Genomic DNA, 12527 nt, shown 5'->3' with positions numbered 1-12527 from the left:
GAAATGCACCAGAAGCAGAGACAGGAGACCGCACAATCTGAGAGAGAGAGAGAGAGAGAGAGAGAGAGAGAGAGAGAGAGAGAGAGGACACCTGTCCTGGCCCCCCATTTCCATGAAGCCTCACCTTCCTGCCGGTGCTCCGTAGGCTCTGCAGTGGTCATGCCAGTGACCCCCGGCGAGCCTTGAGCTTCGGCTGCATGAGCTTCTGCACCTGTAAGAAATCAGCTCCGACCAAAACACACCTGCCTCCCCGAGCACCATCCCTCCACCCCCCGCTTGGCCCCGAGGCTTCATGAAAGCAGACACTGGCACCTGCTGAAACCCGGGCCTCTGACCACACGTCCTTTGAGAAATGACAACACGGAAACCTCTGCCCACCCCAAGTTTTTCTCAGTAAGGAAGAGTTTATTGCAGGAAGGAGGCAAAAATCTAACAATGCGAAGGAACTACAGGACCCACCAGGTTAGAAGAGAAGCAGGAAAAACAAATACACGGCTTATGTACAATTATTAAAAAGAGCAGGTGGTGGAAAACGAGGAAAAACTGCCAGCAGCCTTCCAGGAGGTTAGTAACAGAGGGGGTCTGCGGGCACTCCCGCCCGGTCCTGCCTGTGCCCTGGGCCGGCAGCTGTGCGGGCTCCGGAGGGGACGCAGGTGACGGGAGGAGGCGGCCGCTCAGGACGCCCGGTTTGTCCGGCTCCTGGTGCGGAGCCCGTGATGCCGCGTGCGCCAGGCCTTTCATTCTAAAGCCCAAGGCCAACTTTATTAGCGTTTTCAAGTCATACGAGGGAGGAGTGGTGGGGAAACACACAATGTCCAGGGAAGAAAGGCACCTCCCCGGGGTCTGTGTACAAATAAATACCCAGTGTTGTCTTCCGCGAGCCCAGCCCCGCGCTGCGTGGAGGCGCCTGGCGGCCTCGGCGCGGGGCCTGTCCCATGGCCCTGTGCTCCTGCTGAGTCTCCGCGGAAAGCCAGTCCTCCGCCGGCAGCAGGGAAGGCTCCGGCACCTCCCAGGACCCCACCCGGGACAAACGCGCCCTAAGTTCTCGCCCTAAGAAAGGGGCGCGCGGAGTTACTCTGAGCTCCTTAAATAAGGGGAAGTGTTTCTATAAAAATGCATTAAATGCTGGAAAGAAGTTGCACATTCTGGTGACGCTGTAAAACGTCCATTGAACTGAAATGCAGATGGTTTAAAACAAGCCGCTCCGAACAGGTCGCCACCGCTGACGCCGCCTCTGCCGCCCCAGGCACCGAGGGCAGAGCCGGTGGGAGCCAGGCGGCCGCGGCGGGAGCCCCGGGCAGCGGCCCGCAGAGGAAGGTGCAGGGGTCAGTCCCGGTGGCGGCGCCAGGTCCCTGCGCGCTCCCAGCCCGGGGTGGGGGAGCAGGGGCGCGGGGGAGATTCCGGGGCGCCAGGGGGCTCCTGGGCGGAGGGAGGAACTGGAGAGGCGAGCTCCGTGCCGGACCGGCCGCCGTCCTGACCGTGTTTGCTGCAGAAGATCTGGCCCTCCTTATCTAGAGCCGTGTTCTGCGGAGAGACCAGCGGGACCGCGCGTTAGCCTGCAGGCCAGGGCGCCGCGACCACGACAGCGCACGACGAGCATGCAGGGCTCAGGGACAGAGGAGGAGAAATAACCGCAGGCCTCTCCTAGCAGAAGCCCGCGCACCAAGCTGGCTCAGGGCCCCTCCCCGCCTCTCCCTGCCCCTGCGGCTCACTGGGTGTCCCTGCACCCTGCCTGGCGGCTGCGGGGACCCTTCTAGCTCCAAGCTGCACCTGAGTTCTGAGTGTTTCTTCCCCGGGCCCAGACCTGGAGCCCAAAGGTATCTGGTCCCATAAGCAAACCCTAGGAGAAGGTTAGGGCTTTGACCGTGAGCCTTTTTCCGGAAAGCTCTGCATCACAGGTGGAAATACAAATAAGTAATCCCCTTACACCTCGCGAGGCTGCTTACTCCACAGAAGGCCTGGGGACTGATGCTGCCATAGCACCCGTTTCAGGTCCTCCACGATCCCTCACCTGCTCTGCTTTACCTCCTCGCACCCCGACGTTCCTAATCTGCTCAAGAGGCAGCCACAAACGGTAATAAATCGCCTTGCTTTCTGGCCCTACCCTGGGAGGGGAGACTTTCCCTCCTCTGACTCATTTTGAGGATTTCTTGTTTGTCCAGCGAGACCCAGGCAGCTCTCAGGCACCGAGCTAAAAGGCAGGGCCATCAGAAGGCGTTCTGTAACCTAACTACCTCGGGGGGGAGCGGGAATGTACCCCCGATTCCTTCAGCACTCTGACTGAAATTATAAAGAGGCCTGGAGAAATCTGAATCATCCAGGGGCTTGCTAAGAGGGAAGGCCTCCGGCTGCCTTCCGGCCCTCGGTGTCAGCGGCCCATGGGCCCTTCTGAGCTCAGGCGGAGCATCGGTAATTTCCAAGGACAATGTCAGTGACCGAGCAGAGGTGACTGTGGAAAAGCCAAACCAGATCCTTAGTGTCGCCCTTCCACAAGCTTCCGCCCCCAGCCGCCCTTTGCAAGAACAGAGACCACGCGAGAGGCAGCCTTCAGTTTTTTCTACCCCAGAATTTCTGCTGGTAGAAGAAACCACCAGCCATCCCGTTATTTCTCCTCTTCTCTTCCTGTGGAGATCGTGTGCAGTGGGACCGAGCATCGCAGGCAGTTAGTACATACCATGGCCTTGGACCTAGTCAGAGGGAGCAAAGGCAGGCGGCGGGGAGGCAGGAGAGGGGGAGAGAAGCAGGGACAGAAACTAGACTTACTTTAAACAGAAGCAACACGATTGAAACAGTTTTGTCTGTCTTAAATTAAGCCCAAATCATTCCCAGAGTACCCGGGAAGGAAGCATAATCCCCCTGAGCCGAAAGCACTCTGTTTGCATTCATGGCTCCTCAGAGTCAAATTCCATGGGAACCAGGTTTCTTGTCGTTCCCTTTTCGGCCACAAGGTGGCGACCTCTGATTCCCCCAGGCTGGGAGGAGCCCAATGGGACAGACAAATAGCCCCCTGGGCAAATGCACTGTCCTTTCCTCTGGCTAAGGACCAGCTGGAGAAATGCAAGTGCAATCCAAACCAGCAGGCCTGTCTTAAACCAAAACCTACCCAATAGAATTCTCTTCTCTTATCCCAAAGGCTAGCTGACGCTACACTGTCTTGCTGATAAAAATGCCTTCTCTGGGAAAGTAGTTGGAGAAAGAGAACAAAGACCTTCACAAAGGTCTTATGCTGTCACTCACATAACAAAAAAAAATGCTTTTTCACAGAAGTGGAAAAAAAAAAAAATTTATCAAGAGAACTCCTAGAGCCCTCCTATGCACTCGCCAGCTGTTGTCTGCGAAGGAAGGCAGTGTGGCAGCTGGGGAAGCTTCCCAAGGGGGTGCTCGGCTGGCCAAGAGGGTGGCAGCAGCTACAGGAGACCTGCACTGAGAAGCAGCTGAGAGCTGGCCGCTGGCGTCAGAAGTCTGAGAAAAGCATGCAGATTTAGGGGGCCGAGAGCGAGAGCTGCTCTGTGAAGCACAGCGTGGTGAATACCAGATTTCTGCTTCAGGAGTCCCCACAGTCTCAACTGGGTAAAGAGTGGAACTCAGAAGAGTGTCTCAAACTGTCAAATCAAACTGTCAAATGAAACGCAGACAACAGCATCAACTGTACTTTCTTTCACTGTTATTTACCATTCCTACCCTTTCATTTCTCCCAGGAGCCTCAGGCACCAACGTTCTGTTTTTTTTTGGGTTTTGGGGTTTTTTTTTGGGGGGGGGGCTCTAGGGGTGACAGTGGGTAGTAAGGCTCTGCCTGTAGGTTACACAACAGTTAGCTGGGGGCCCCACCTCCAACATGTATGCACTATTCCCACTACTGTCTGCATCGGCAGGAACCATATCAGCCTCACATACTCCAGTTATGGAGAACATATAAATACCAGGGAGATTAATTTGTGATTCTTTTTAATATGAGAAACATTGAAAACTGTTCCCAAGGGCAGGACACACAGACACACAGGATAACGACATGGAAGCCTTGCAAGATGCCCCCACACAACTCTGTCCCCGGTCAGGTCCCCAGTTGGGTGAGGAGGAGCATGACATCACCCCTGCTTTTGGGGACAAGCCAAACTTCACAGGCCAGCTCTCTGGCCGTCGGGAATGGGTACCTCCAGAGACAAGCTCTATGATTTCCCCTGTAGGTGCTGAATGGGACAGTGTCACTCAGCAGCTCCTCAGGGCTAACAGCCCGCAAAGTTGTGTAGGGAGCCGGGGTCAGACAGAGCCCTGCCAACACGCCCGAGTGACAACGGGATACACGTGTGAGCACACAACGTTTACAGTCACCAATGGAGTTACAGGTAATAGCAGGTTGTTCATTCACAGAAACACCCAGTTAAAGCTCAGAAGTTTAAAATTTGACTGTGGAACTCCATCAACACATGGAGAAATGGGTTCTGTCCGAGGGGGTCTCAACGGCATCATCCAGAACCAAGCCTGTGCTGAAGCCTGAGGCGGGGAGGAGGGGCCCACTGGAGCCTGAGGCAGGAGGGCAGGGGCGCTGGAGCCTGAGGCAGGAGTGGGGGTGCACTGGAGCCTGAGGCAGGAGTGGGGGTGCACTGGAGCCTGAGGCAGGAGGGCAGGGGCGCTGGAGCCTCAGCAGGCCACAGGCCTCCGGCCAGCGATGCCCATGTGGCCCTGAGTCGGCTCTCCCAGGCCCTGGGCCCAGCTCTGCAAAGGCCCTTCCTCCAGGGGACCAGGCAGCTGTATTAATGTAGTTACTAGATTTTGATTCTAACTAATCACTCTTCTTAAGGCTCTTCATTACGTGCCAAGTGCACCAATTTATAATGTTTTTCTAAATTTTCCCAGAAGTTGCCTTACTTTGGGGCATGTGGCAGGCTGCACACTCCTTATCTCGTCCACCATCAGGGAATCACTGAAAATGTGCTCCTGCTGTTGGCTCAGTCAAGGAGGTTCTTTTGGCGTTCTCTCTCTCTCTCTCTCTCTCTCTCTCTCTCCCCCCCCCCCCACACACACACCCATATCTCCCTCTTCCCCCCTTCTCTTCTATCTCACCTTTGCACCTCCCCCTCCCCCCAGCCCATTTTCTGTCTCTATTTCCCTTAAACCCCAAGGGCCCTTCTTATGCTGTTCCTCTATGGCTCACTGCTACTACCCCTGTGACTTTCTAAATAAACTTTCTATTAAATTTGGGGGGGAAAGATGGTTCTTTTCAAAGTGTGTAAGCTGTCATTCTGTGACAACGCCGCCTTTCTCAGGCTTTCTGCGAGCACGGCTGAAACGCCAGGAAAACCACAACTCAAGAGGCCTTCCCAGATTTTGGCACAGAACGCTCCAAAGTCCTGAAATGTGTCAAAAGATCCTGTTTACAGGCTTTGTCTGGGGGAGGGGTGGGAGGGAGGGGAACAAGCTTTCCAGCAGGGAGAGCTGAGGGAGGTGCAGGGACAGACAGAGGGCTGCCAAGTGCACGCAGCCTCCCCCGGGGACGGAGGAGGGACAGACCAGCGAGGCCAAGAAGGTGGTGGATACTCAGCAGCTGTATTTCATCTTCACTGGGGGGGAAGGCTGTGCTCCCACCCCAACTCCTATCGGGATATCCTTAGGTTCCTAGACTACAGTGCCCCAGGAGAATAAGCAACTGGTTTCCTTCCAGTTGGTCAGGAAGCAAAGCAAACCTTCCCAGAAGGGGCGGGACCTGTCCTGCCCTGAGGAGGATGGAGCTGGGAGGCGGCCAGCAGGAGCTGCCAGGCCGCCAGGTGGCTGTAGGTGCTGTGAGACCCAAGGCTGTCAGGAGTGGCCTAGATGTTAACAACCCGGGCACCCGTTTCCTAGAAGGTCTGGTTGTGAGGACACCCCAGCTGAGTCTCTGGCTCTGGGGGGTGGGGGAGGGGCCACCCCTCCTTGCTCCCCAGCCTGTGAGGGGTGTGGGCAGATGGAGCGCCCAGGCCCAGATGCTGGCTGTTTCGCACCGCGGCTCCATGAGCGGGTGCGGGGCTGCTCAGAGCTGGCTGCGTGGTCCCCCTTGGCCAAGGGCTCGGGTCTGACAGCGTGGCTGGGGGTGCTGAGCGCAATTCCGGGTGTTTTGTCTGTTCTGCCCTTATTTCCCTTTCGCTGAACTTACGTAAACTGGTTGTGTTTGTGGATTTCGGTAAACTGCCTGGAAAACACTCTGGAAGAAGGAAGGCCTGAAAAAATATGGCGATCGTTGTTCCAGACTTCTCCTAACAGTCTACCCTGAAAAAAACAATTTCTCTACAGTGTTCCGTACTTTTAAAAGCCACAAAAGACCGATTTTTAAAAATGGCATTTGTTTAACTTGGGCTGTTTCTTATCCTAAACTTCGAAGAATAATTCGCACCTCCAGTCGTCTGTTTTGGAAGCCTCAGGCAGGCAGGGGGTTCCTTCCTGGTGCTGTACACCCCGCAGAGGGGAAAGCAGCAGCCACCGCCCCGAGGGCACTGGGCCCAGACAGGCAGGAGCGCCTGGGCCGGACCCGTGGCCTGGCCTCGCTGGTATCTGCGCAATTCCCCGCCCTGTGCACCTCCCATGCCAAGCCCATCCCGCAGTGAGAAGAGGACATGGAAGGCACCAGCTTCCATGTGCGGGAAGCTCTTTAGCTATTTACTTCCCAAGCGTCAGGGTTGGCCGAGAGTCAGGCCAGACAGGGCACTCTCCAGGCAGAGCCCGGCCCACTTACCATGATCACGGAGACCCCGGTGGTGGTGCTGTTCTGTTTGGGGAGCGCGTTATTAAAGTGCTGTTTTAGTTTACCTGTCACTTCAGCCTGCATATTATTCTCCTGGGAGGCGTCATCCTACAGAAAGGAATGGAATACAGTGGTTTGGATTTTCAGGGCTCCCTTGTCTATTCCTTAACAGGCAGGCACACACCACCCACCACCACCACCACCTCCTCTTCCGAATGGGCCATCTTAGCCACGAGGTCAGGGGAACCACGACCTATGAACAATGACCCTGTTACTCTGCAGCTCTGGGCCCTCAGACCCACACCATTCACCCGGCTCCTGAGGTGCTGGCGGAGTTAATTACCCTCACGCTCTGGGAGCCTCCCCTCGACTTCCCAGGGTCACTGTTCACAGGACCGTGTTTGCCCTAAACCCACAGGCACCGCCTAAGTCCAAAGAACTCTAGTCAGCAGGACACACCCTCCGCCCGCCCGGCTCTGGAACGGGCTGTGCCTCTCCCCACACACGTGGGGGCTCCTGTGGCCATGGCCATGGAGACAGAGGGATCAGGGTCTGAAACATGCTCATCTCTGGTCAAATCCTGAAAACCCTCAGCCCTAAGAGCCACAGAAGGCAAAGCCGAAAGTCTCCTTAGAGGACAGCCCAGCCAACCCCTTCCTTCTGCAGTGCCGGGAACTGAGGCGGAGAAAGCGACAGTGGCTTCCCGGGCCACGCACAGAGCAGGATCGAATACTTGAGGATCCTGGTGCCAACTGCTCCAGAGAAGCCCTCCATGGAGAGAACAGGCATCTACCTGCCGCGGAAGTGGGTGCAGAGCTTCGCCCGTGCAAGAGCCGCGGCGAGGAAGCACGCCGTCGGCCACGGGACGCGCAGGTGAGGTCACTCCCGGGAATGTGGGTACCTACCGACACCCAGGGGTGGCTCAGGATTTGTCCCGCAGTACACCGCGCTTCGACGTTGACCTGAAGCATCTGGCTGATTAATTCCTGGAAAGAAATGAAGAAGACAACAGAGGTGACCAAAGGGCGACAATTCCAGCATAAATACAGAAATCGGAGTTTGCACCAAGTACTTCAAGGAACAGCCAGCACACTGCTCAGACATTTGAGCTGAAAAGCTATTATTGCCTCCACTCCCAGTGCCCGCCAGACGGGTCCGCAGGCACAGCTGCCTCACGCGGGCAGCGTGAGAGGAAAGAATCTCCTGGGCCCACCTTACACCCAGATGTTCTCCCCGAAGTTCTGGTCATTGCCACCCTCCCACAATGTAACACTGCGCTGCTATTCCTTCTAGCAATTCAGTCTGTCTCACGAGTGTACCCCCATGTTCTGATGGTGTGTAGTGCATATTTCTTGAATAAATGAACAAATGCTTAGGACTTAAAGGAGCAAAGGAGGATGGCGGATGCCCACTGGGAGGAGAGCCAGGCCAGCTTCCAGAGCCTGGTTAACCGTGTCCGAGACGATACTATGGAATGAACTTGAGAAGAACCATGGTTCAAAGTCAAGAACAGGCCTGAAGCTAGTTTTTTAAATATATTTTTTATTAATTTCAGAGAGGTAGGGAGAGATGGAAACATCAATGATGAGAATGAAGAGAGAAGGAGAGGGAGAGAGAAACATCAATGATGAGAATGGGGGGGGGGAGAGAGAGAGAGAGAGAGAGAGAGAGAGAGAGAGAGAGAGATAGATAGATAGATATGGGAGGGAGATATAAATCGTCTGCCTCATATAAGCCCCACATGGGCTGAGGACCCTTGGACATGCCGAGCCCACAGACAGGCCTGGAGCCAAAGGCCTGGAGTGTACCTTTGCAGAGTCCGTGATGTTATCCCAGTAGGGGGCTGGGAACTCGAGCTTCCCGGCCAGGATCTGGTCGAAGAGGTCTTCCTGAAGATTGTTCTCACTGTTGGCAAAAAAGAAACGGAAGCAGAGTCAAGGTCACCTCACGGGAAGGGTGGGGAGAGGAGTCCAGCCTCAGGCTTGGGCATGTCCCATCTCCACTGCATGTGTGATGACACACTTTTCCCTTTAGATGTGAACAGTGAGCTTGAGAACACTTCTAAAGGCCTGGGAGAGAGGGAGGGGGGGGGAGAGAGGGGGGGGGGAGAAAAGAGGGAGAGAGAGAGAGAGGAGAGACCCACAAAGACTCAAGAAAGGTGCGGAGTGGGCACAGCTCAGCTTGGGGAGATGAAGGAGGCTTGGAGATGGATGGTGGTGGTGGTTGCACAAAACTTTGGAAATGTGCTTCATGCCACGGACCTATATACTTAAAACGGTTAAAATGATCCACTTTGTTATGTATATTTTGCCACAAAAAAGACAAGAAAGCCCTAGCTGGTTGGCTCAATGGATAGAGCGTCAGCCTGCAGACTAAAGGGTCCCAGGTTCGATTCCAGTCAAGGACACATGCCCGGGTTGCGGGCTCCATCCCCAGTAGAGGATATGCAGGAGGCAGCCAATCAATGATTCTCTCTCATCACTGATGTTTCTATATCTCTCTCCGCCTCTCCCTTCCTCTCTGAAATCCATAAAGATATATTTTAACAAAAAAACAACACAAAAACAGGAAAACATGGGATCCACGAATCACATAAATCCTCATTCCAGGAACAAAAGGCACCTCAGCGTCTGCCTCACTGCATTGCTCATGGCAGTAAGAGTGGAAACGCAGTGATGCTGAGCCAGACCTCCTTGCCCTTCCTCTCTCCCCCTTTCCAACCCAACAGCCAAAGATGAGTGAAGCGGCCAACATGTGAAAAAGCCATCCAGAGGTCAGAGTCGGGGTTGAACAGTCAGGACATAATTGGCTCCCCGTGGGAGCCTGGCGCTCAGGTAAGCCCAGTCCGGAAGGAAGAGCCCCTGGAGGGCGTCAGCGAGAACGGCACAGGTTGAAAGGAGCTCTCCCCGCCGCCGGTGGGCAGCGTCCCCACCTGTGCCTCCCGGGCACAGCCTTAACGGTGCCCTGGCTGGTGCCTAACGAATACGTGATGACTTGTGACAGAAAGTGCGGGGGGAAATGCAGCAAGCGGATGCCCCGCCCCCCACCCCCAGGAACCTGCTTCTGCACAGCCCCAGAGCCCCTCGCCTAAAGGGCTCATCCATGGCCAGAGTGAGAACAACGTCCTTGCCTTCCAGGGTCATTACCAGGCCCCAGCAGAAAACTCAGCTTGGACTGTCGGAGTCAAGATCACAACCCAGAAGTGGAGTCCAGTCCACCTGGTAGGTGTCCAGCATGTCTTAGATTCCCAACACGACCCCGCAGCCTGGTGCTCGGGGTGCTCACGGGCCCAGCCGCCAGCCCTGCCAGAGCGGGCAGGCACAGTGTGGTGTCCTTAGACACAGGCAGTTTAGGACAGTACCCAGAGTCAGACTCCGGGGCAGTGAGATGATGTGGCTATTTCATTCTTGTTCTATGAAAAAGAGTAGCGTCTTTGAGATTTGCAAATATCCATGACATCTACCCAAGCCCAGTTCAGTGCACAGCTGCTGGCCACGGAGTCTGGGTCAACAGACACACTGAGAAGCTAACGTCAGCCTGAAAACCGGGCAAGGCAAGAGCTCCCCACCGTTCTCCTGAAAAGCGGTGTTCTTTGAGTGTGGACAAACTGTTTCTATTTGTGTGTTGTTTTGTTTTGTTGTTTGTGTTTTTATTTAAATATATTCTTTATTGATTTCAGAGAGGAAGAGAGAGAGAGATAGAAACATCGATGAGAAAGAATCATTGATTGGCTGCTTCCTGCACGCCCCCTACTGGGGATGGAGCCTGCAACCTGGGCATGTGCCCTTGATCAGAACTGAACCAAGGACCCTTCCGTCTGCAGGCCGATGCTCTATCCACTGAGCTAAACTGGCTAGGGCATGCATTGTTTTTTCTGGATTTTTTTTTTTTTTTGAGTTTTAGAGAGAAAGGTGGAGAGGGAGAGGGAGAGGGAGAGGTCTATATGAGAGGGAGATATAAATCGCTGCCTCCTACAAGCCCCCCACTAGGGATTGAGCCTGAAACCCAGGGAATGAGCCTTTATCAGGAATCGAACCAGCAACCTTTCAGTGCACGAGATGATGCCCAATCAATTGAGCCACACCGGCCAGGGCAAAGTGTTTCTTTCTAGATGTCTAAACATTTTCTTTCCTTTTCACTTATTTCCTTACTGACTGCACTAGGCTCAACTGGCCTTCCAAATACGTGAAGGATTCACCTAAAACCTAATGAGGTTCTACGAAAACCTTTAGAAAACCAGGGGACGCCAAGAGACAGTAGTAGAAGCTATAAAATAAATCACCTCTTTCCAGAATCGACCCCTCCATCCCTATGACTCCAGTCATCTCCCTTTTTCTTTTTTTTCCTGGAATCTCAAGTGACTTATATTCTGTTAATACATATGGCTCTTATTTTGTTAATAAACAGCTAAAAAGTTGGAAGTGAGTCTGCAGCATCCATTCCGGTTCTTGGCAAACATAGCCTGAGTCAACAAACAGAACCATGGAATGTCCTGGCAATTAGGATTCACCCCAAGCATCCATGCTGTGAACCACAAGCAGTCCAGGCTTCCCTTACTAACAGAACAGAAAGCAAAAGATCATTTATCCTTCTTAGTAGTCACAGAAGAAAAGCCACTCCAAATCGACACTGGATTTATTACCACATGTATACGCCACAATCTGGCTAAGATACTTGGGGGCACTTATTCCTAAAACAAGACAGCCCGGAATCAAGGTGCTCTACACCTAAAAATGTGCATTAAGAAAAACCTCGAAAACAACAAAAGAATTTGCATCCATTCTCTCTCTTCAGTGATGAGTCAAGGCAACATCAAGGTCAGGCTAGGTAACCTGAGACCGTGGGTGAGCTATTCTACACGTGATGCCCAAACATTTCATTTATGGGCTGTGCCTGTTTTTAAGAGAAACAAACAAAACAAAAAAGTCTCAGTCTAGTCATGCAAATACTCCTTTTTGTCAGTGCCCCTAAAACAGACTTGCTTAGGCAATAACTAAACTGTCGGTTGCCTCTAGAAAACCAATATCCTGGGGTTGAGAAGATGGAAGGAAGAATTCATGTCAGCCTAAAGCCAAAGCCTGGAAAAAGAAAAGTGAGACACACCAGAGCTAAAGAAGCGGAAACTGTAAACCCCACGTAACAATTTCAATTAAAAGGCTTTGGGTTAAAATTACTTTGGGTATAAAACAAAGACAATGTTTTGAAATATCTGTTTGAAGGACTTTCATTTTAGGTACAAATTTATGCAATCTGTTTCATACCAGGGCCCTTTATCACGATTTACAGGACCATTTCCATACTGTGCTCCCTATGCAGTTTGAATAAAGTCGGTCCTGGGATCTCTCCAGAAGGTCTCTGTGCCGTGAAGATGCTTCTGTAACAAGCACTTAACATTACAGATTCCCTTTCATCACAGCATAGGAAAGACAGGAAGCATTTTTGTAAATTTCCTAAGTAAGCTGCCTGGAGCTATGGGACCAGCTTCTGAGTATAATGTTTAAGGGCAGTAGCTTTACTGCCTTCGATTAGCCAGCCTGAACTCAGATCCTACAAAGAAGCTACTGTCCACTGGGTACCAAGTCACAATAAGCACATACTTGTTTAATGTGAGCCTCACTTTTGTTCAAAAGTAAAAAAGCAAAGTCAAAGGAAAAAACTCCAGCTGCACTGACAAGTGGAAACACTAGAGGGAGTTGTGAGCACACCTTCCTCTAACACTGATCCCTCCCTGATACCCTTTTCCGATTGGTCTCCACTTGGGTCAACCATCACGGAGGGGAATTATGCTGTAACTGGCCCCAAGATCAACAGCTAG

At 53.1% G+C, this 12527-nt stretch overlaps 1 protein-coding gene across 7 annotated transcripts in view; it reads right to left on the bottom strand.

The window, feature by feature from the left end:
- Window positions 1-365: 365 nt before the first annotated feature.
- Window positions 366-12527, bottom strand: part of DCLK2 (doublecortin like kinase 2) — a 140475-nt gene continuing 128313 nt past the window's right edge. For 4 of the 7 annotated variants that reach the window (XM_036314361.1, XM_036314363.1, XM_036314364.1 and 1 more), the window contains 4 exons: window positions 8521-8617; window positions 7618-7698; window positions 6704-6820; window positions 366-1524 (listed from right to left, as the gene is read on the bottom strand). In XM_036314361.1, the coding sequence (XP_036170254.1) occupies window positions 1327-1524; window positions 6704-6820; window positions 7618-7698; window positions 8521-8617 (493 nt within the window). In that variant the 3' untranslated portion in view covers window positions 366-1326. Of the gene's footprint in view, window positions 1525-2674; window positions 2688-3532; window positions 3616-6703; window positions 6821-7617; window positions 7699-8520; window positions 8618-12527 lie in introns of all 7 variants that reach the window. The other 3 variants (XR_004968352.1, XR_004968353.1, XM_036314366.1) reach the window with 2 other exon arrangements.

This window comes from Myotis myotis, unplaced genomic scaffold, assembly GCF_014108235.1.
Source record: "Myotis myotis isolate mMyoMyo1 unplaced genomic scaffold, mMyoMyo1.p scaffold_m19_p_6, whole genome shotgun sequence".
Lineage (NCBI taxonomy): Eukaryota > Metazoa > Chordata > Mammalia > Chiroptera > Vespertilionidae > Myotis > Myotis myotis.
This window is presented reverse-complemented; position numbering and strand designations above follow the sequence as displayed.